The sequence below is a fragment of the Gallus gallus genome, chromosome 2 (genome assembly GCF_016699485.2).
Source record: "Gallus gallus isolate bGalGal1 chromosome 2, bGalGal1.mat.broiler.GRCg7b, whole genome shotgun sequence".
NCBI classification, from domain to species: domain Eukaryota; kingdom Metazoa; phylum Chordata; class Aves; order Galliformes; family Phasianidae; genus Gallus; species Gallus gallus.
This window is the reverse complement of record NC_052533.1, coordinates 44,714,025-44,738,505: the sequence shown is the minus strand read 5'-3', so window position 1 is coordinate 44,738,505 and position 24,481 is coordinate 44,714,025. Positions and strand designations below refer to the sequence as shown.

Genomic DNA, 24,481 nt, shown 5'->3' with positions numbered 1-24,481 from the left:
GCAGGAGAATCACTTCCCTCAACTGACCAGCAATGCTATGGTTGAAGCAGCCCATGGTATGGTTGGCCTTCATGGCCACCTGGGCACGCTATTGACTCATGTACAACATTGGTCAACCAAGACCCCTCAGACAGCCAATGTAGCCCTTTTCCAGTTGCAGAATTCAGTACTTGCTCTTGCTGAACTTCATGTTAACTTTATATTTAACTTCATAATAAGCACCATTGCTAAATCGTTTTTATATGTCTTATTAAAAATGTGGTAAAATTCTCTTCCATGCAAAAGCATTTCTAAGAGTTTTAGCACATTGTTTTTACTGTTCATGCAATTCATATCTCTGTGGTTTTAGAAAATTTACAAAGCAGAACAGCTTGTAGAAGACAGCAGCAATGCTCAGTAATAAGTAATTGAGAAGGGATTGAAACATCTCTTCCAAAAGCTGAAGGTCAGGATCAGGGCAAGGTGCATCAATACAAACACTTAAAATTCTCCTTACAATGTATTGAATAAGACTGCTTTCAGTTTCCTTATACTGCCATAGACCTACATATCGTGTATTAAGGTACACTCATATTCTGCCTCTGGATATGTACTTTCTGCTTAAAATGATGCAATGGTTCTATAGGAAATTATGCTGATGGAATGCAAAACATGAATGTGCACTGCTATAGATAAACTGGAACAAGTCAGTGCATCTGTGTTTGTGAGTATACATGCTTACCTCCTGTTTCCTGGCTATTGCTTGGGAGGCAGCTATGCATAAGAAGAGGTGAACATAATGAGGAATGTCATCGTCAGTTGATCCCGGACACACACACAGCCCTTTACTGAATGCAATCCTGCATATATAATCCCCTGAACAATCCATGCGTGAATATTTCACTCTGATTTTGGCATGAAAACTTTGCAGCCAACACGTTTCGGTGCAAACTTTGTGGTGTGTGTTTTGAAAAATGTTCACAGCTTTTCTCTGAAAGTTTGTTGAAAGAAAGAAAAAGACTTGTTCTGCCTTTGTTCAGTGCTGAACTGCTGCTTCATGCATTGTTAGTTCTGTTTTGCATATATAAATGATGTATTTTAAAATAATTTTTTACCCCTAGGAATGGAAAGCAAAGTACCTGTCATACTGCACTGAACGGAGATGAAAAATCACACATCTGCCTTCTGAACAAAATTCTGTCCTACACTGCACTTATTCTTGCTATGAACATTTCCTTGAACTGTCATAGGATTTCAGAAGCCCCCAACAGGAGATGGATGGCATTCTAATGTTATCTCATCTTTAATTAGATTAGAAGTTAGAAGAATAAAGGATTTAATAACCTTGAAACGTAAGTTTTTCTAATATATTCTTCCCCTAACTATACGATAGTTTTACTGTTTCCCATTTAAAGTAAGAAACAGCCAGAACTTAAATGTGGCTAAATTAATTAAATGTGGCTTGGCTAATTAAGCTGACCCTTCAAACCTGAAAGCCAGAGAGTTTTCACTTCAGTTCTGTATTAACCAATAGTGCAAAGATGTCAATGGTGGGGAGCAACAAAATAGAAGAAAGATAGTTGGGTAACATTGAATCCCTTAATTATTGCTTTATAGGGTATACATAAAGCAGCAACTTTGTTTTATTCACTGGAAGATATTGCTTTCTTTATTTAAAGCATTGAATTTCACATGCTATAAAGAATTTGGTCTGAATATGTCATCAATCCCATTCAAATATTTTTTGCGTCAAAGGACAGCGTAGCCTTCAAAGAAGTAGAAATTCATATTTTCCTTTGTTGGTGTTTTACACTTTGTAATTAAATTGTATATTGTTTTTGCCTGTATATTTAATGCAAGAAAATGTCCTCTTCCTGATTATTACATTACAACTACAAAGTTTAACTAGAAAGCTCCGTATGTAATTGGAAGACTAGGAGGTTTATTGGACATGAAGATATGAAAGAAATTAAATCTCCTTAATTGAGGAAGATCCTTTACAAGTCATCTTTGACTTAGCATTATTTTAATAGTATTTTCTATTTGAGGTATTTCTTATCCTGATTTCTATTTGGGGTATTTCTTATCCTGAAACATGATATATTCAAATAGAAATCATTTCACAGAGCTTGAAATAGGTCTGAAATGGATGTAGTTATTAGACATCATAATGTGTGGTAGTATAGAGAGATCACATCTTGCTACATGGGAAAAGCAGGATGGTAAATAAGATCCCAACAGAAATACCTTCACTTGGCCAAGTTCACCCAAAAACACTGCTGAAATTCAGCTCTGTGGTTCTAAGGTCTCTTTTTGGCAACTGGGAGGCTCTCACCACCATGCAATCCTTTCTACAGACAAGGACGTATTCTATTTTTGGCATTTCCAGTAGAGAAGAGCCTGTAGGAAGTCGTAGCCCAAATATCTGTGGCTCTATCACTGCACAAAGCAGCCTTGTGTACTGAGCCTACGTGGTATGTCCAAAAGTGGGCATACTGGAGCATGCTTCTATGGATCCATCCTCTGAATCCCTGCCCATGCACATTGCCCTTGGCACTGTAAGGATGATGTCTGTTAAGCAGAAAGAAGCTCAGAGAGGGAAATGTCTGCCATGATGGGCCAGACAGAGCGCAGGCCCACGCTGCTGGGGCAGTATTCAAATGTGCAAGCAGGGGCTGAGGCCTAATTTTACATCCGAGAAGATGGCAAGGATGGAAGGAAGAGAGAAAGAATCTGTTTTCAGAGCTGTAAAAGCCAAGATTTCTCCTTTTAATGTGGGAATTGAAGGAACTGCTCCCAGGAAGGCACCGTGGAAAGAAGAGCTGCAAGCCTTACTTGATGAGAACCACTTCAAAACAGCCTGAGACCTTGCAAACAGGAAGGGGCAAACCAAATGTAGAAGCCCCTGAGAACATGGTTGTTCCATGGTCCAGCGGGGGGGGGTTGTGCCTTTTCCCAGTTCAAGACGTCTTCTTAACACCCACACTGACAGCATTACAAGGAGCCACCGCTAATAACAACACAGGAAATGCACTTCTGAAAGCAGCAAAGATCCTCGTATCTCACTGCTAAACTTGCCCATCGTGTCAGGCTTTTATCTTACACATTCCAAATGTTATGAACCAGAACAAAGTTTCTCTGTTACGTAATGTTACAAAAGCCAGTACAGGCAGTTCAGTTGCAAACTTTTGTCCGGCCACAAAAATCCGGGGCTAAAGAAATGGCAACAGGATTTGCTAACAGTGCTGCCAGAGGATTCCTTCTAAAAATGCTTGCTTTGCAGTTTTCAAAGGAGAAATGATACACAAACTCAGACTGGTGCAGGCTTCAAAACGTAAGATATAACGCAAAATATATGGTTTAATCTATTTCATCATTCTACTACTGGCCATGCGTGGACATTTGTGGTACAAGCAGGCAACGAGATGCAGCATCAGAGGTGCACTCCAATTGCACAGAAAGAGGAAAGGGAGGATGGTTTGATCAAGGGCATTGTTACAGTACATGTCTATTTCTATTTTTCTTTTCTCACAAAAGGAGGTAAGTGTGACTGATGTGGCTTTTAATCGCGGTAGGACATCCATAGGATATCACAGAGGCTGACTCAGACATTAAAGGGGATTGTGTGAGAGACACTGGGAGAGCTGGCTTGCATTAGGAGAGTGCACTTCAGGCAACAACACCTTTGCAGAAGTTATATAAATTAGGGCAGATTCCAGTTCACTGCTCAGAATATATGATTCATCCTAGCATGAAGTATCTGGACATGGCTTGACTAATGCTAGCACCTAAAATGTTACTGTAAGGAATGTAGCATGCGTATCGTGCTCTGCAGAGCTCAGAAGATTACCCCTGGTGAATTCCAAGGTTGGTCCGCCTGGCATTCCCTCTGCAGGCCCTGGATGTTCCTACTGGCGTGTAGGCAGACTGAAATCTATGTAACTCTGTGGAATCAGACAGACATTCAGCTGATTTGCATGTGCAACATCTCTTTTATTTGCACTGACTGGAATAAACTGTCGCGTGGCGTTCCTTCCAAACTGGTCAGCCTCACAACTTGACATTGCTTCCTCTACTTCCAGACAGAGAGATGCTGACATGCACAAATAAGGTATTTCAGGAAACACAGGATAGTATACTGCTGCTTCAAATATTATGCCTAAATGATGTTTAATTACTTTCCATTCTTCATGCAGGCATGACAGGTTCATCAGCAGTCACTACCTACGAGCTACTGAGCTAGGAACTTGATGATGACTAGGGATGACTGGCATAAAGTTGTCCTTGGAGCCAAATGGATTTCTCAAAGTAAAAGTACAGACCAACTGCTTATTTACTGGCAGACTGCTTTGCCCTTCTGTCACTCCAGTAGCATCGGATGTGCATGTTTCTGCCTACTTTCACTATTGTGTTTTCTGTATTCTGTCTCTACCTCTCTGCCTCTTTCCGGCATCTACTTCCTCCGCCTTCCACGGAGCTCAAAGGTGTTATGCTCAGATTGGTTAGCTGAATGTGAGTCATCAGAGCAGGTCATTTCATTTTCCCATGGCGTGTTTCGCTCCATCTCATGACCATCATTTTTTTTTCCATTTCAGCCTGACCAGTATTACCTGCTTGGCACGGCAGTTTATCAGTGATTAATGAGGTGCCTATTTTCTGGGATGAAGCAGCTAAAGAAGTTTTTTCTTTACTATGCAGATGATTCAATATGATTTTCATTCAGCTTACTGAGCGTTCATATGCTGATTATTTAAACGTTCTGCCTTATTGCCTAGAGAGGTACGCAGTGATTCAGTGCTAACCATATCTGTTCTTATAAAACTCCCATGAAGTCTAAGTATATACACATAGTTCCCAAAAAAATAGCCTGGTAAGAGATGGGCTTGTCACGTACTATTTGTTAAGTGGGAAGATAAAAACTGAAGTGAGACCTTCTGGCTGGCCAGAATGTATATTTAAAAACACTTGACAGGTACCCAGTAATTTGCACTCTTGTAGCAGCATGCTGACGCCGTACCTCATCACGGGCAAACAAAAAGTTTGCTCCAACTTGTTTTCTCTCCTGTTTTCTCATGGACTCACACGGAATAATAAATCACGTCAGAGAATGGCACATTAGCCAGATTACATGCAGAGAAAGAGGAAATAGGAATGTTGTTGCTTTAGGAAAAGGCTGTAAGAATGGAGGACTGTGGGCAATTACTGCAAGCTGAAGTGATGACTCAGGGTACTTGTTGTGAAGAAGCATCACATTTGGGGTTTCCCAACCAAGTCTGGTCCTTTTTTCTTCCAGCTTTTAACTTGTTCAATGAAGGAGTGTGGCTGTATTTGCTGTAATACCTATTAAAGTAGCTATTTGCAAGGGTCTTTGCAAAGAGTTAGGAACACTTCTGTAATAAAGATAGGTGATAATTGAAGGAATTGTGTTTGAATAGACTTGTCTTAAATATAGGACAGAAGTTACTTACTGGAGGAACTCTCATGCCAGACCCGAGGTAAGAACCGGGGATTTCTCCTTTGGTAGATTCCAGTGACGCATTCTGGCCCTTGGCCATCCCTGTCTCTCCCCTTCTACTTCTCATCACGTTCCCAAGAACACCTGCACCACACAAGGTCTTCCCAACAAATGAAGCAATGCCTCGGCTATTTGCTGAGGACCTTTCAGCGTGCCAGCCAGCAGGAAAGCAGTCTGAGGTGTGGCTGAGATGTTCTTCAGTACTTCTCACGTTTAGTGCTGAAAGGTCCTATGGGAAACAGCAATTATGGTACAAGTTAGGGCAACTCTTAGGGTAGCTGGAATATTTCCAGGGACCAAACAGGCAACTTCAGAATGGAGGTAACCACGTATTTCTTACACCCGAGAGGATCTCCCCTGGCTGACATTGTCTCTATTTTCCAGTGTTTCTATTCCTGTTCTGCAGAGAATACTCAGTCAGGGGATGTGACGCTGCTGCTTGAAGTGCTGTGCATGCAAACAAAAAAGTTCTGTCCAAAACAACATACATGATGGAGGCAGACAGATGAAGACAGGCAGAAAGGTCCTAAGTTACTTATCTGAGGCGCAGTGCAGATTCTGATGTAATCCCACCAGAAGTAGTTCCCAAACTGGAAACCTCTACCAGCAGTGCTCGGAGCCAACTCGCTCTGCATCTCAGCACAGTGTGTGGAGGGTGACAGCACAGAGGCAGCTTTAATGCCATACCGTACAGCCCACGGTGTTGTTACTGTCCAGGAATAAAATGCACTTTTCCCCTTCTATCTTGAAAATTAATTTACAGAATGGAATGAAAAAGCATTTAAAAACAATTAGCATGTAAATGTTGTTTCCACCCTTACCATCCATACCACCTAATTAAATAGGGATACCAATAAAAGTGACAGGAAGCTCATTTCTTCTAGCCACAAGATAAAGATAGAAGTAATAATATTCATGCCGTGCTTTTGATTTATTTCCTGAGAGCGGTGGTGTATGTAACAAATCTACTACCAACTGCAAATGCCACGCTGACAAAACTCATCTCTTGGAGCCAACAGCTTACACTGTACAAAGCTCTTGTGTATTAATTTGGTATCGGATTTTCTCCTTGTTGCAGGATCAGCTCTCTGCTTTGTGACCACTGACGTGAAATAAAATGCAGTGACCAGAAGACGTCTGAAATGAAGTCAGATTTTATTGTCTAATGGACTTTCATCAGTGTGGGATTAAAACAAGGCTCATAAAACCAACTGCTATTTAGTGGTCATGGAAAGAAAGTAAATCTGCAATTAAATTATAACGGGGGTATGTTAAATAGGGGTGAGTAAAGGCAGTTCAACTTAATTAATTAAAGCTGGAAAATATTTAAACTATCAGGAACAGATTTCTACTGAAACCATATGATGAGCTTTGGCTTGATTACCCTCAGACAGCTCACTGCTGTATAACTCTTCAGGCAAAACACCTGCCGAGAGCCATATGCTGGTAAAGAGAGATTGCAGACACATTTTAAAGTCGATGAAGACAGTCTGGATTCAAGCAAAGATTACATAACCACCGTAGTGGTGTAGTCCTGTGTGATGCTGTCTGTGCTGTGGTTCAGTGGGGGGTGCTTCTTCATGGAAAAGTATTGGTTGTATTCAGTATTTGTCTACATGGGCTACCAGAAGCAATTACGGCTCAGAAAAACCTTTTCATGATAATGGTGTTCTTGGATCTTCCTGCACTGAGCATGTCTTGACAGGGAAGTTATGGAGTCTTCCTGCAACTCTATTCTGTGGTACAGGTTCTGTGGCCTCAGCTGCAGCATATAGTCACATCGTGCACTGCCAAAAGCCCCAACTCTGCACTGCCTACTGTTCCTGCCTGCATAGCCCAGGCACTGAGAGAGCAACCCGATGAAGCCAGCAGTGCATCCTCCTGGCAGTGCCCAGCAGCACACATGATCAGAAGGCCTGGGCTGATCTGTTCTCAAGAGCAACACTGCCTGGACAACGTACAGCCAACAGGACTGTGCTGCAGCCTGCACCATCTGTGCGTGCCTTCATCCGCGACGTACTTCTTCAGAAATTCTGCCACACAGGTGGGATGTTCAGCCTTTGTTTGCTGTGCTCACCACGCCATCCACAAGACACAAGGGAGGACCTCAGAACCGCATGCCAGCACTGGAAGATCCAAGCTCTTGGTGACCCACTGGATCCAGAATCTGCCTTTTGCCTACAGTAACAAGCAGAAGGCCATGATGGTGGCAGGCAAGCACAACCTCCACATCTATACCTACACTCTAGCTCTAGCTTTTACCCACAACCGTTTGTTAGCTGTTGCATTTTAAAGAATCTACAAGATACTCAAAAACTGTACAGAGGAAGGCACAATTTAGGCTTTGGGTGGCTTCTGAAGAACAACAGGGGACAGTATCATGGCAACGTTATTCTCTGGAGCTGACTGCAACAGCCTCTGTTGGGCTACAGCTTATACTAATAAGGACAGCAAAAGTGTTTTGTCTTGAATAATATTGGCTTTGGGGTCTGGCCAGGAATATGGTCACAGAACCATACAAACACCACGTTGCCTGAGATGGTGACTTAGAGATAGCCTTTTGCTATCTCTTTTTGATGCTCTCATATCTTTAAGTGCATATACAGTTGCACAAATGCACACTCAAAAGTGCTTTCAATGCCCCCATTTCTGGTTTCTTTTCCTAACATACCTTCAGTGTATCCCCATGTACGGACATCTCTGTAATAGTCTAGAAGCACTCTGCATTGTGAACATGGATAGAATAACCTCAAGCATGGTGAGGGCATAGTCAGAGTATCTGTTTCATTCTCTGGGCTCAAGTTAACATTTCTCAAAGCAGCATCAAGATATCAATGACACTGCATTGAAAGGGGAGAACGTTTCCCTTCTAGCCTGTCCCAGGGAAACCCAGAGAGCACAGTTCTTGTGAACCTCCCAGGAGCTCAGGGAAAAGAAAGGAGTGCTACAAAATACCAGGAATGTCATAGCTTCCCCAAAAGTCTTTTCCATTAGCAAGATCTGTCTTACTGAAATGTTTGCTTTTATAAAGTGGATAATCTGGAAGCTGTCTCCTTTCATCTGACTTTAGGCAAGTCAGGCTGAGAGAATAATAAATTCTTACCCTCTGTTGAAGAATGTCTTGATTTTTCTTTCCCGAAAATACATATAACTGGATGCTAGTTCCGAGAATGTCATCATGCCCTAGGATTGCTTGAGTAAATAAGAGGAATTGTAGCTATTGCCAAGATGTTCTTCATTCCTATTTTTGGGCATACTTCTGAAATTCATACGTAAGCAACGCTCACTGCAATCAAGGGAAGTTGTAAGTTGTACTTAGGTAAGGACTGATGCTAAACCTCATCACAGCAGGATTTTCTGGATTTCTGACTCTCAGTCTTTGTCTACAGCTCAAGTCTTGAAGCTGCTCCTCACCCTTACATTGGTCCACAGCAAAACCACAGAAAGGAACAAAAATGAACTGTGGGTGGAAAATCAAACTCTGCATTGAAATGTTAGATGTTGTCATTCAGGTCCATCTCAAATTTAAATCAGTAGTTCAGATGGACTGGTTCTGCTGCTCCTACTCCTCCTTTGCCATGTAGCTCTGTGACAGAAGTGGAACAGAAGTTCTGCTACGTGCAGTAGCAGGAACCTCAGAGATGCTGCAGAGCGCAAGGCTGCTTGTGGCAGTGTGCTGCCCAGCTGCCCCATGCCATCAATATTACAGCACTAAGACCTAAAAATGGAGAACGCTGTTTCATCACACAAAACAAGCTATTGGGCACTGGGTTGATATTATTTTAGCATAGGCTTTGCAATCTTTCTTCTCAAAGGATTAGGCTGTAGACTGGTATGTAAACCAGTTTATAATCAGCCAATGTGTTTAAAAGAAGCATGTATCTAAGCTAGGTGAACTTAAAGTCTGCTCATAGGTGGTGGCTGGCTAATCACTGCCATTTATATACATCTTTGATTCTCTGTGAGTGCCTGGCATGACATCAGTGAGAAGGAATAGACTGGGAGGTTCAGGCATTCGTTGCAAAGGTGGACGTGTGGTGTGCTGATACAGACAGTGCTGCCTATCTGATGACATGCTGACAGCTGATACACCCTTACACACATGCCTGTGCTGTGGGCACATGTTCTGGAAAATCCAGAGCATACAGGATACATCTGCATGCAGAAATGCCCATACGCAGAAATTTTTATTTCAGTAAGAATTTACTTCTAAATAGGTAGGTTACTGTGTTTAAACACTGGCAGTGAATGTAGCTATGTTTCTGCTGTGAGTCATACAGTATTACTTAAAATATATATATATAATTTTTAATTGACACAGACACTACGGTTACTCAGTTAAAGCAGATTCAGGAGTCCACTTCTGCTATCATGGATCTGTGTGATAGTACTTGGGATTATATACATAATTTGCATGGATTCAACAAATGCCAAATAACAGTTAGAAGTTGTTTCAGCAATTCTTCGAAAGAGACTGTTTGTAAGGTAACTTGCACGTATACGTTTACATACAGCCATTTGTCATATACGTTCTGACAATTATATCACATTCAAGGCCAGGCTGGATGGGGCTTTGAGCAACCTGGTCTAGAGGGAGGCATCCGTGCCAATAGCAGGGGGGTTAGAACTAGATGATCTTAAAGGTCCCTAATGACCCAAACCATTCTTTGACTCTGTGATTACATTTACTCATTTTTGTTATTTGAATTAACTGGTATTTGCACATACTTTCATTGAAAAACCACATAAGCACGTCAACTTCTTCCTGCAAATTAAATAAATAAAAAGTACCAAGCCCAACTTCTTATACACATCAGTCCATAGGATCTGAATCTAACCTCAGAGTTCAAAAAGTGCCTGCATTTGACTTGCTTGGACTTGTATGTTTTGTGGTAAATGTTCTGTTTCTTGGCTAGATACTGATATGTGACATGATGCTTTACTTTCTTGATGAAGCAAGCTTTCTGTTGATCACTGAAACACTATGAATCCAACAAAATTCAATTTAAATAGTCTATTTCAGACCCCACAAGACACATATACACAAAAGCAACCTTACTATCTTCCCCTGTAATCCACCTTACATTTCAGTGACTTTACCTGATTTATAGCACTGTTACTTTCATAGCTGCAATCGTGGCTGTTACCTCATTTTCCATTTCATTCTAAAAGGGTATGATTCACTTCAGCTCTGGACAAACCACCAGCACACCTTGAACTCCAGCCACAGGAAAGCAGCGCATCATCTGCATCCTCAGAAGCATCCTCCGCACTCCCTGGGTGCAGAGGTAGCACAGATCATGACTCAGCCTCTCTCCCAGGAGCCACAGCAGCCAGTCCCTGTGACTTCACCGCGTTGCACATGAAAAGTGCAGGATCTGTGGCTGCTGCTTCAGTCCCTGTCGCAGCAGATCTGCATCTATTCCCAGGAGGTGGGGATGTGGGGGAAGGGAAGATGTCCTGAGGTTCTTTTTCCAAGCCAGTCGTGCTCCTCCTGAGTTCTGAAATGTAAAGTGGTTGAGTAAAAGCACATCCTTTTATGGCATGGATCCATAACAGTGCATTTGGTCAGAGCTGCTGATGGCTGGGCTAAGTGCATCTGCTTTAAACTGCACATTCAGCACCAGCCCAAGTACAAGGGATTCCAAACAATTATAGACAAGAACAGTCAGTTACTCTTCTTAGGGTTAAAAAAAAGAAAAAAATTATCCATAACTGGCTTTTTTTTTTTTCCTAGAACACAAATGAGTACTTAATTCTTTTCTTATCATTTATAGGCATCAGCCTCAAATACCAATTTCTATTTGCATCCGTGCAAACCTAGTAAGTTCCTATGTGAGAAGGTTGGACAGCCAAGCAGAAAATATTTCTAGCAACTGTTGTCTTGGCTTCTTTCTTTTCCTGCACAGCATTATCGGTAACAGATAGGGCAGGTAAAGTTTCAGCTACGTGCCTCTGGCCAGGAATACTCGCTCAGGGCTCATGGAAAATGCACCACACGAGGGAGCTCTCCAGCAGCCAGACAGGTTTTTTCCACCGACCGGAGTAAAAGCCTATGAAAAGTAGGCAACTGCCAACAGCTTCGGCCAGCTTAAACTCGCTCCAAAATGTAAATGCATGCTATACTTACAAGAAAAAAGAACTCAAACCACCACAGATTAAACTATACGTATGAAACTTCAGGCGTATGTTTGCAAGGAAAACTTTACCTTACTGAGGAAGATTCCTGCAGACTGCATATGTGAGAAAACCTCTCTTGATCAATCCTGGTCAGTAGGAATTGTTCAAGTAATAACTGATGGCTGAATCTGGTCCTATTGATAGCAAGGGCTTGCACTGCAGGGAGGAAAACAAAAGCCAAACCAGAGGCAACACACATCTTTTCCCTTTCCTTTCACCTAACTCCAAGCAGCAAGAAGTGCCTGCTCTGTACAGATGTGGGCACGGTCTGCAGGCGTGCTGGCATTACCAGGATGAGCAAAAGACACTTTGTCTCACACTGTTCAGCACATTTGCTGTCTTGCAAGTTTCACACAGATGATAAAAGTGCCATGACTTGTTTGGCAAGAGTAGAGATTTTGCCAGTCCAAGGCCAAAATATACCCAGCTACATACGTCCCTTGATACTGCTGTGCAGTACACTGTGTGCTGACTGGTTTTCACTTTTCAGGTCAGATGAGTCAAGTACTTTGAATCTTTTTCCAGTTCCTCCATGCTGCTGTAGAAACAGTAGGATGTCAGCAGTAAGGGAATTGCATCTACATTGAAAATACTCTTGTGAGTATTTTAAATAAAAGTTTGATCAATTTCTTACATTTAACAAGGTAGAAACATTTCTATTGATGGACTATTATGATGAGCTATCGTGTCACAGATTTTCTCAAAACATTACTATGCAGCGACATGACACAACTGTATCCCACACAATGCAGGCGTGTTGCAGAGATTTACAGATGGAACAGCAAAATCGGTCAAGGCCTAGCAAAGTAACCAGCTGCACAAGAGAGGCGACCACCCTCTGACAAATGACAGTCAGGTATCTGGAATCTTGGAAATACTACTTCTCTGAAAGGGTGGTCAGGCACTGGAATGGGCTGCCCAGAGAGGTGGTGGAGTCACCGAGCCTGGTGGTGTTCAAAGAGCGTTTGGATGTTGTGTTGAGGGACATGGTTTAGCGAGAACCATTGGTGAAGGGCGAATGGTTGGACTGGATGATCCTGTGGGTCTTTTCCAACCTTAGCGATTCTATGATTCTATGATTCTATCTCTACCACTAGAGACAAATAAATACCTCTGCCATGTGCAAAAATGGCACAGAGGACAGAGCTAAGCAGGATCGCTTTGGAAAACTGCAGAGGATGTCACAGGTTAACATGATAAAAGAGAAATGGCTGCTTAAGGGTTAGCTCTGACACTGTATCCTTGATCTGTGTTTGCTGTTACTGTTTTTCATTACCTTTGGATTTATTCTTCTTTCTCTGTATCACACACATCAAGAAAATTAGCAAATGATTCATGAAAGGTTTATTGGGATTAGTTATGTAATTGAAGCATCTACATGTTGGAACGTATTTGACCATAAGGAATGAATTAATGCCTTGGAGTAATCCAGCAACCAGGCATCAGTCTGCACGCCCTCCCCCATTTCTGCAACCAAATCCATTTAGTATATATCAGAAAAATAATTACATGTTACATAAGACTAATAATTGCAACTTTCGACCATCTCATAAACAGGCGTATGAAAATGACCTCTAGTAAATGTGTAACTTCATCTGTGGCAGAAGCCCAAATGTAGCAAAAGTTAGAAGGCACTGAGTACGGGTTTGACAGTTACAGGTAGTTGTATCTGTAAGGCCTGGTGACAAAATGGGCTTTAACTATTTTTTTTTTATTATTATTATTATATTTACCAACTTGCTACAGATATTGCAACATCACCAGAAGAATCTCCCTTACTGTCCTCATCCATTTACAGTCAGAATTATTCTCCATTATTCTGATACTCTCCTTGGAGGGGGGATATTCAAACCATTCTTAGAAGTTATCAACAGTGATAAAATCACCTTTAAAAGATACACATCATCCTTTTACCATGAAGGTAAGAAAAGGTATACAATAAATACCCGTACAACATGGACAGCAGCCAAAACGGTGACACAGTTCTGCTTCAGATGGCACAGTGCAACACTGTTTTACTCCTGACAGCATTAAGAAAAGCCTGGGCACTCTGATCTGCAGCCTATAAACGCGTACAAGCACACGGGGTGTACCAGCACACACTACCATGCAATGTATGGGCACCATCCAAGGCCCCATCCCGGTGCTGCCTGGAGCTGCCCAGCTGGAGCACGGTGCAGGAGCACTGCGACTACTGCTGAGGAACGTGGCAGGAATGTGAGGACAACTTTCTCATGGATTTCTCCAGTGCAAGCTGAGGCAGTGTCATTTGTAATTTACTGGAACCTTCTGCATGATTCATGCTTAAATTCACTCTATTTTTATCATTAAGGCCCGTGCTTCTGATCTGTGATAAAGAGACCTTTAAATCAAGGGGTTCTTAAGGGATTTTCATGGTTCCTTCACCAACGGGATTACATCTTCTGTATGGGAAGGATTTGTCAGAAGTCGGTGTGGGAAAGCAGCCTACCTGTTGCAGTGACTGACAGTCCCACTGTGGGAGCTGGCAATGGGGCTGGGCGCAGGCCTCAGCCTGCTGGAGGTACTGCTGGGAAAGGAAAGGGCAGAAGGGCTCCCAAACACACGTCCTCATCAGCCAAAGGGACGAAGCGAGTGCAGCATTCTCCCTTTCCAGCCTATTTCCCAGCACAATTCCTGCCCTTTTCAGAACAGGACATTCCATGCAATAATTGTGCCGCTCACTTGTGTGGAGTGGGGAGTAGGGGCGTGGAAACAGGTTTGGTGTGCAGCTGAGGTTGGAAACGGGCCTCATTGGATTAGTGTCATTTACCTCAGCTCCTGCTGTAATTGCTCCCATTGCTGGCCAGCCATACCCAGAAGACTGAAGGAAATTTTGATTCTGCATTCAATTATGGGGCTTAATTGCTCTGCAAAGTACTACGCATTGTTACCAATACACCAGAGTGGATTTACCCTCACATGCTTCCCTATCATAAAGAAGATTGCATTCCAAAGGAAGCAATCTCCTTAGCCTAGCATAAGAGGCTTTAGGAGATCTTTGGCTTGAATGAAAACGCCTTCTTCTTGGAGCCAAGCCTACATCCCTGGGAATAATGTCCACCAGGGCTCTGTGCAAACATCTAAGGGCAGAACCACGTCCTTTGTCTGATCTGGAGGCTACTCTAGATGCAATGCTGGAATGCTGCTCCTGCCTTACCAAAAAAAGAAAAGCATATCCAAAAGCTCTACTTGCCAAATGAAATTACTGTTTGTTGGCAGAGAGAAAAACTGGACCATGGTTTTCTTTGTCTCCAGAAAAAGTTCAGTGCTAGGACTTCAAAAGAAAATGCCACGAGCAACACTTCAGCAGCAAAAAGGCCATCAGCAATGTCCATCCAGTATTGCCAGCAGTGTTGCTGGCCAGCAGTGATAGAATGAAATACAGTAGTTCAGTCCTCTGATTTTGTAGCAAGGCTGTAAAAAATATTTCCTCCTACGTTTTCTAAATAAGTGCTTCTTACAAGAACTGGGGGGGGGCGGGGAAGGGAGGGGATGTCTGCATATCCCAGCATGACTTTTTGCACTTCACATAGCTTTGTGATGTTGTCTTGGAGTTGACAAAATATTTTCAACATTTCAAGTTCGTACCTTATTATACTTCACCCTTCCCCTCGGTTTCAGTGCCATTCACAGCTCATTAGATGACCTTATCAGTGTATTTGCATTTAATCAAGGGAAATAGGGAAATTCAGAGAAGCTTGCGCTATGGGATTCCCCCCACTTATTGACTTACTTAGGATTTTCCATCTTAAGAGACTGACATTAACTTGGACTGTAACTAAACGTGAATTTTTAATTTCCTAGGGGAATTTTTTTGGAAAGTTTGTCTGCTGAACTGAAACTGTTTACAGCTCTTGTTATTCCAAGAGTCCAACGTGATCTACTCAGTTACTTTCTCTTTAGCCAATCCTATTAGCTCAGCAGCTACTTCTGAAACTCACAGTAAAAAATTTACCTTTTAAACTGACACTATTCTTAGTAAATGGCATTGAACACACAGGACAAGTATTTAGCTTCGTCCAAAGTCACAGCGCCTTGTATGTGTGTAGGGAAATCCAGCTGTGAAAACAAGCTGAGAAGCTTATAATCTTTGGGAAAAAGTATAATAAACTCAAAGTATAACACACACATTTCTATTTCAAAAGTACCTATAGCCTTTTAAATCGTCCCTATTACTTCAGTGCCTACAGACCAAGCAAGGATGGGATGCCAAATTTGTTAGCTCACACCAAAATCGACAAAGGGCTGCTTGTGCTCATGCCTTCCCCCGCGCCCGTGGACGTTGATCGCTTATTGTGCGAGGTCACACAGACATCGGTGGGAAAGACTGCACACAACTCCTTGGAAAGAGGATTCGCGAGAAGCAAACGAGACCACTGTAGCACCAAGTTCGTTTGGTTTAAACTGCTGTGAAACTGCAGCAGGAGGAGCGGTTCTCCTGCTGGGAGGTGCAGCTCCTGTATTGAGAGTTTAAACCTGCCTTAACCTCGCAGCCCAGTGAAGGGACTACGTGGAGCTCCCGCGGTCTCACCCATCCGCAGCGCTAGCACTAATGAGGTAAGCTAGTCAGCCAGCCGGACTGCCTCGTCCTGGAACCATGTGGAGCCTTCATGACACGACGGCTATCAGCGCAAAAGAAAAAAGAACGATCTCCCTGAAGCGTTTGCACAAGGTCAAAGCAACACCAGCTGGAGCGGAAGAGAGGGAAGGACCGGGTACGTGACAGCACGGGCAGAAAGGCATCGCCTGTCCCAACGGCAGCTTGCACCGCAGTGTAACGCGATGCCTTCAGTATCAGGGCGACGGCAGGCCGACGCCACCCTTCACTGTCATTGAAAGGGGCTGCCGAGTCCTCTGCTTCTTGCCCTTGGGATCTGAGCCGGCTCACCGCTACCAACGGCACTCAGGCAGCTAACGCAGGAGCTGCCACAGGGCACAGCCGCGTCCGAGCGCGGCAGCTGCGTGAGGAGGGGAGCCGCCGTCCGCTCTCCCTGCGGCACGCGGCTGCCACAGCGCCGCTCCCAGAGGCAGCGCCGGCACTTCGCAGGGCGAGGCGGAGGGACAGAGCCCGGGCTGCCACCTCCTTTCCCCTTCCCGCATCAGCGGCGTTCGGACCGCTACATCTGAACCTCGAGTCACAGCCCCTGCTCACGAAGCCCTAAGTCAAGTCAGTCTGTAGGTGGGCTATTACGCTGCAGATTCAGCCGCGCCGTGGGTACCGAGCTGCCTCCCCGGGCTTTCCACCTCACGCCACGGCAGAGGGCGTGGCGAAGGGCTGCAGGGCGCCCGTCAGGGCAGCGCTGGGAGGAGAACAACGCCGCTTTCCCCCTCCGCACGCTTCCCGCTCGCTGCTGCGGGGCTCCCTGCCCGTCGTAGCGGCGCTCGCCCACCCGCGCGAGCGGCCCCAGCGCCTCACGGCAGCCGCCCCCTCACCCACCGCTCTGCGGGGCAGCGGAGCTGCGCATGCGCGTCCTTCCGCAGGGCACGGCCCGCAGGGGGGCGGGAACGCCGCAGCGCGAGGCAGGAGAGGAGGGATGCGCTGAGCGGGCGGGGTTAGCGCAGGGCACGCCCAGTCTGGCTGGCGCCGACCGGGGCGAGGGACGGAACTTCCACGGGACGGCGGCGCGGGAGCCGTTCTGTTCTGCGGGGATCGTGCGGCCCGGCCCAGCCGCGGGGAGGCGGAAGAGCAGCGAGAGGCGCCGAGACGAAGTTTGGGAGTTGCCTCGCGGCCCGGGGGCTGAGGCGGGAGGGGCCGGAGGCCGCGGCGTCGGAAGCATGGGAGGTCCGGCCCGGCCTCGCCGCTGCGGCGCCCGCGGGAGGGCGGCCCGGGGGGGCACCTCCGTGAGGTGCGCGCAGTAATAGCGGCCCTCGGCGAACCGCCCGCCTTTCCCGCGCTCTCCTTTCCCCCGCGGCGAGAAGCTCTCCGGGACGGCGTGCGGAGGCGGCCGGGAGCCCCCCGAGGAGCCCGGATTCCGACTCGAAGCTTCGTTTTGGGGCCGGAGGCGGCTCCGCATGGAGGCTCCGGGCGCGCAGCCGGGGCGCGGGGCTCTCCGAGAGGCGCCGTGAGCCTCCCCGCCTCCCCCCCGGCCCTGCCCGGCCCGGCCCGGCCCGTCGGCGCCATCCGAGCGAACTTCCCCGCGGCGTTCCGCGATGGAGCCCCCCGGGATGGACTATTTCTGCGCCCAGGTGCAGCAGAAGGACGTGGGCCGCAGGCTGCAGGTCGGCCAGGAGCTGCTGGAGTACCTGGGCGACCCCGCCCGCTCCCCCGACGTGGAGCAGGACCAGCAGCGCCTCGACAAAGTGATCGACGAGCTGGCGGCCTGGGTCAACTCCAGCAACTTTAAGGTGAGGCGGGGCGCCGCCGGGGCCGCGATCGCGTTCCGCGTTCCGGCGAGCGATTCCTTTCCGCGGGTGCCCGTGCCAAGCGTTTCCGTCGCCTTTAGGCGGCTTTGCCGTACGTGGGAAGTCGCGTCGGATCTCCGTAGCGGCCCGGCGATGACTCACGTTGGGCTTTCTGTCCGGTGTTGGCTGAGGGGCGGCGATCGGCCGTGTGCGGGGGTCACGTCGCGGAATGTCTCCTCCGGCGGGCAGACGGCCCGGAGCGATCGGCGCTGCAGTTCCTTCGCTTTCGCCCCGGGGATTTCCTTGTGCTGCGTGTGAGCGCTCGGGCCGTCGGCGGGCGGCGGTGTGGGCCCGCCGCGCTGCGCTTCTCCCTTGCGAGCCCTTACTCTGACGGTGGGCGTCGGCAGTGGGGGAGCGCTAAAGCTGGGCGGGCTCTTAGGCTGTGCCGTAAAGAGGGACCGGTAGGTTCCTTGGCTCAGCAGGACGGCTGAAGCTGTTTCGCTTTTAAAGAGGTGAAACTGGGAGTCGAAAAGCCGATCTCGAGGTGTTGCGGTGGTTTCTTTCCCTCTGTGCGTCGCTCGTTGGTGGCCCCGTATACACACAATTGTGTTTTCGAAGCATTGTGTGCGCGGACTGTTAATCGCAGCACTGCGAGGTCTTGGATGCTTTGTGATCAGTTCCGGTGTTCCCGTGTGCCGTGGTGGCTGCCAGCATCTGCTGCCTCACTCACAATGGAAGTTAGCAGGGTTCTGGGGAGCTGTGCTCTGCGTCTGACGTGCATGTTTTGTCTTCAACAAGCACGTGTTGGAACGGATCTGCAGAGACCGAGCCCAGCTGAACTGCTCTATTCCATGTCGAAATGCTAGGTCTCGGTTTGTTAATAACCTCAGGATCTGAATGATAATATAACGGGTGCCACAGGCTCCTGTGTGTTTTCAAGACAAATATTCAATTAATCATTGTTTTTACTGTATTTTTGTTCCTTTAGATGCCTTTTCCTCTGCAGAGGAGTGGATGTACAGCACCTAGAAAATTCTGCTTTCCATCTTCTGTTTTGCTGAAGGTTTTGCAGCTCGACGTGGCTGCTTAGTTGAGCAGTGATACTGTCTGGCAGCTGATGTATTCATCAGAACTGCTGAGCCTGATGAGCTGGAGCGGCAAGTAGGGAACGTTCAAGGAAGTTAGGAGAGGGAGCACTATTTCCTTGTAGGTGACAGATGTGGGTAGTGAGGGAATAGCTAACATAACTTGCCCTGGATGTGCTGTATCATTTTCCACGGATGGAAAACTCAGTTTTTGCATATGATGTGTTCTATTGACCACACTAAAAAAGACGATGAGAGATGCAGGGGCTCTGGGTTCAGAGTTGTGCAGTAGCTGAGAAATGCCATCCTGGGGAGTTTCTGCCTCGGATAACCGTGAGTGGTAGGAACTGGAAGGAATAAGAATAGAAGGGTGGATTTGTCAGACTTAGTAACAAATGGGGGAAAAACAAATAGGTGTGGAGTAAACAGGTACGGACTTGTTGTCAGCAGGGTTGAATCAGCTTGTGGCAAGAAGATTTCGACCACTTAAATAATGCTTTTGCTTTCTTGATGTTGGCAGCTATTCACGGAGCTTTAATAAGCAGAACAAAACTGGTAGTTCTGAACTCTGAAATCAGATTAGGGAAAACTTGTGAGTTCATCTAGCTCATTGAAGAGGAATGCACAATTACCAGTTTGAGTAGCTGACAAATCAGTAAGGTGGAATTAGGAATGCGTTGATGGGTGCTGGAATGGGACGGAGTTCTACTGAAAGTTGGTTGGGGAACACTAGAAGCACTCTGAAGAGGAAGAGGAGTCCTCATTAAAGGCTGTCTGTAACGGTGTGCTTTGTGGGCTGAGTTAGCATGTCCATCAGAGGTCTTATGCAATCAGTGATTAAGTGTCTTCCAGAGCCACCAGGGAGTGCACAAAGGATGTGCGTGTTTGAACGCCTTTATTTTGGTCCTAATGAGAATCAAAGTGATGCCCACTGAACTGGAAATGGTGTGCTTAGCGTTCTGGCACTGTGACTTGGTTTGTTTTGTGGTAGTTGGGACTGCTTCCTTTCTTCCTACAACCTAGAGGTCTTTGTGTCTGTGTTTTTAAATGGCTGCTTTCCCAGGGCTGTGAAGAGTAATGGAGAAAAAAACTTAGGGGAGTGAATTATGTAATATTCCTTTTTAAGGAGGAGATAAGTTGGATGCAAAGTATTACAAGTTGGCTGATGGTGGTGTTTTGCTGTATTTGTTTTCCCGAAGCTTAGAAATACCTGGCAATCACAAGGCTGGAACAATGCTAATATTTGTGTTCAGGCTTGTGGGCAAACTTCAAGCACTAAACTCATTCCATTTTCCTGAGGGTATCCTATCTTTCTATTACCGATACATACTCAGTAGCTTTGCAGAGTTAACCTGCGTGTTCTTCCCTGTGAATGATGGGGAGTCCAAACAGATTTGGAAGACCTGCCATACTCAACAGTCGCTTGAAAAGAATTAGAGGATTATCGAACTTGAAACAGTCTGGTAGCTCAAACTGTTTTGTGTCTGAGTCAGTTAAGTAATCTGGAAATCTGCTTTGATACATCTGCTAAAGAGTTGTAAGATGACATAGGAGAAATAGTGCTTCAGCTGCAGAGTTGAGCAAGTGTGCTTTTGGTAGCTAGCAGTTTGTGTGCGTTCTGTGGTCCCTTTTAGAGCCTATAAAATCAAATAGTTGTCCTCCCAAAATGTAATTATTGAGCAGTGAGGCCAACTTGTTGATCTACAGCTAGATCACGTGTGACTGGCTGTAAGAGAAATTACTGCTAACATTCTGATGGGAAGTCAAGGTAATGCATGAGCAAGAAGAGTAATAAGCAATATTTGGATTATCATATTTGGATTTCTAACCTTGACAGTAGAGATGTTTTCCTCAATTGCAGCAGGAAAACAGTAAATGAATGTTGTTTCTGTGTCAGAGCAGCGGATTACTACTGCATGACAAACAAAGTTGGATTTCACAGTCTCTTCCAGGTGATGTGGTTTATGTGTTACTCCTAGGCAAATCCTTGGAGTAAATGGTTATTCTATGCTTCTTAAGGTTATTTCTTAAGCTTTGTTTATCAGATCACCAAATTCAGGAGATGCTAAAATAACAGTAGCATGGCTGCTATATTTGTCTGTTATTGTTTTAGGAAGTATGTGTTGTGTCTTCAGTACAACAGAGGGCTACCAGCAGGAGGAGTTCGCAGCATGCAGCAAAGAGGGAAAAATGGCACCGCAGTTTGAGAGTCAAGAAACAAGTTTAGGATAGTAGCAGCAGTTGTAACTTCTGTGCATACATGTAACCAAGTTAAGAGGGAGCTGAATGAGAGAATGATTGGTAATAAAAGGAAATAATTGACAATTCAGACATGGGTTGATGGAGGCCACACATGAACGTGTATTGATGTGCAGCGTGCTGTGAGACAGATCAGCATGCAACGCTTTGAGGTGTATTGGCACAACTTGACATATGACACACATGGACACGTGACATGTTTTAACAAACACATGCTTTAACATGCATAAATACAACATCTGTTGACCAGCATCAGCAATTGTTAATAGGAGATACGTTGACTGATGTGTTAACAAAAAAAACTGACACGTAACACGTGGCATCACACGTGACAGGTGGCGTCATACATGTCTCTTTTTGTGTTGTGACGTCATGACATCTGTCAACATGCCAGTCATTGACAAGCATTTACATAAGTCACACTCGGACAAGTGACACGCGTTGACACGTGAACACAACAGTTGTCACACAGTGCCCTTTGACATGTGATGACAAGCTTCAGTAGGTAACACATGTAACTGTGTGACAACACTACACACGTAGATGATGACACGTGTCATGCTACACTCTTTGGCATGTTAGCATGCAAAGTGCTTTCATGGATGTGACCACATAATGCTGGCATACAGTGACATGGAAAGTCACATATCAACGTGTGATGTGTCAATTTGCAACACGCTTAGGTACCCTGACCCTCTGGTATATGTGGCACACCTCATCATGCATCCACACATGACATGGTTCTGCACATCAACATGCAACATGCTTCAGCATCCATTGTCACACATCAACATATGCCATGTTTTAAAAAAATGTTTTGGCATGCAACAGACAGAGATGTATCAACATGTGACACATGCTGACAGATCAACAAGCAACATGCTTTGACATCTATTATCACATGGGTGTTTTTAAATGCTTCAGCATGCAACATGCTTTGATACATGGCAGCACTAGACTCTTCAGCATGCTTTTGACACATGTACCAAAACATGTTACATGTCAACACTTTGGTATGTGTTAACATGTGATGATTTGGTGCACTTAAACACACTGACATGAATCTACATTTATATACTTCAACACATGTTGACATGTGACATGCTGTGATTTACACACGATTTACATGTGGTGACACTGAACACCTGTTGGCCCACATAAGCAGCAACACGCAGCGTGCTGATATGGGACAGTGAGTGTCAGTGGGCAGTGATACGATACAAGGACCTGATGCTGTGACAACATGCAAGATGAATTGTGGTGACTTGCATTGATGTGTCACATGCACTTTTGACATGCATTGGCACATCATACCTGGTGTGACAACTCATAATGTGTCAGCGTGCAAGTCTTGCATGTGCACGAGCACATCACATGTGAACATATTGGAACATCAGTCAGGGCTATGCTGTACATGTTAATATGCTGCATGAATCAACACGCCACACATATGGACACATGCACGCAACATGCTTAATACCATGTTAATTAGATTAAAACTATGAGAGATGTATCCCCTATTGAAGATAGTGGAAAAGAGCCATGCTGATGATGACATTAGTATATGCCCCAATACTATTGGAGCGCTTGGAGCCTTTTATCCTTCATATCAGTTCTGTTGCAGCTCCATATCAAGCACCCCAGTGTTTCCAGCAGGTCAAGGGTGGAGGTCAGTCCCTTCGGCTCAGCATGTGTGGCTGCACCTGGAGTACTGGCTCCAGTTCTGGGCTCCCCTGCGCAAGAGAGATGTGGACATACAGGACAGGAGAGTTGTGAAGGGCCTGGAGCACCTCTCCTGTGAGGAGAGACCGGGAGGGCTGGGCCTGTTCAGCCTGAAGAGGAGGAGGCTCAAGGGAATGTCATCTGTCACCATAAACACCTGAAAGGGGGATACTCTGGGAACAGAGCTAGGCTCTTTCCAGTGGTGCCTAGAGCCAGGACAAGCAGCAGTGGGCAAAAACCAGAGCACAGGGGGCTCCCTCTGAAAACACATAGCAGCACTTCCATGCTTTGCAGATGGCAGAGCGCTGGCATGGGCTGCCCAGAGAGGCTGTGGGGTCTCCTCCTTAGAGATCTGCAGAAGCACCTGGGCACTGTGCTCTGGGTGTACCTGCTGGAGCAGGGGCTGGGACGGATGGACCCAGAGGTCTCTGCCTTCCTCAGACCTGCTGTGATTCTGTGATGCCACTTGGTAATAGCTCCTTAAAAAGGTGAGCTTGAACACTCAGCATGGTGTTTAAATTGGTAGCTACTGAGGTGGCTTATTTACACTAATTATTGAAGTAGAACTCTGCATTCACTAAGTAATTAATTGATAGACAAGTCAGAAAGAACCAACACCATCCATGTAAATGTGACTTACATTGTAAGAGCTGGTTAAACTATCCTTTTCACAAGGAGGGATACAAACATAGGGACCACACAAGCATTATATCAGAGTGCTCTGGATCAAACTACTCTTACAGGAAGGAAAATGCAAGTGGTCAGATTCTCTGATGGTAATGGTCCTGATAGGACTTTCCTCTGATAACTATCAGGCTTCTCACTGAGATTTATGGAGCCTCAGATCTTCCAAATGGCCGCTGTTTGTGCCCAGATGAGACTTTAAAGAAACAAAACCCCAAACCACAGCAACACAGCACCGGAAGGATTCATCAAGAAGTATTTGCTGTCATACTCAGGAATGTTCTTGGGGTTTGGTAGCAAGCAAATAAGTAATAAAAGGTAATCTTATATGTGTCATTTGTTTTAAGTCTCTGGGCTGCTCTTCTTCAGAATAGAAGGCTTAAGAGAAATTTAAGAAATGTAATCAAACGTGGAGAAGGCAGATTCTATAAGTGCCTTTATGGAGGGAAGGGCTGCAGTTTTGTGCTTAAATAGATAACAGAATCATAGAATTGTTCAGGTTGGAAAATACCTTAAAGACCATCGAGTCCAACCACAACCTAACTGTACTACCCTAACTCCAGCGACCCTCCACTAAATCTTGTATTACTTACACAGTAATACTTAGAATGCTTACAAAGGGAAGCTGTCTTACAGATTACCGTATGTTAGCTGCAGTTACTTAGTGGAAAGATATTAATTTAATATGGGATAG

The 24,481-nt window shown here is 45.4% G+C and overlaps 1 protein-coding gene and 1 long non-coding RNA gene across 36 annotated transcripts in view; one reads left to right on the top strand and one right to left on the bottom strand.

Moving 5' to 3' along the window:
* Nucleotides 1–6,630: 6,630 nt before the first annotated feature.
* Nucleotides 6,631–17,199, bottom strand: LOC101751546. Its single transcript, XR_211608.5, has 3 exons — nt 11,704–17,199; nt 10,595–10,995; nt 6,631–7,672 (listed from the first exon to the last, which is right to left on the bottom strand). It is a non-coding gene; the product is annotated as an uncharacterized LOC101751546 (long non-coding RNA).
* Nucleotides 17,200–17,250: 51 nt separating this feature from the next.
* Nucleotides 17,251–24,481, top strand: part of CLASP2 (cytoplasmic linker associated protein 2) — a 137,403-nt gene continuing 130,172 nt past the window's right edge. For 34 of the 35 annotated variants that reach the window (XM_040682898.2, XM_025147229.3, XM_040682799.2 and 31 more), the window contains exon 1: nt 17,251–18,040. In XM_040682898.2, coding sequence (XP_040538832.1) covers nt 17,846–18,040 — 195 coding nt within the window. In that variant the 5' untranslated portion in view covers nt 17,251–17,845. The remainder of the gene's footprint in view (nt 18,041–24,481) is intronic. The other variant, NM_001177385.2, reaches the window with a different exon arrangement.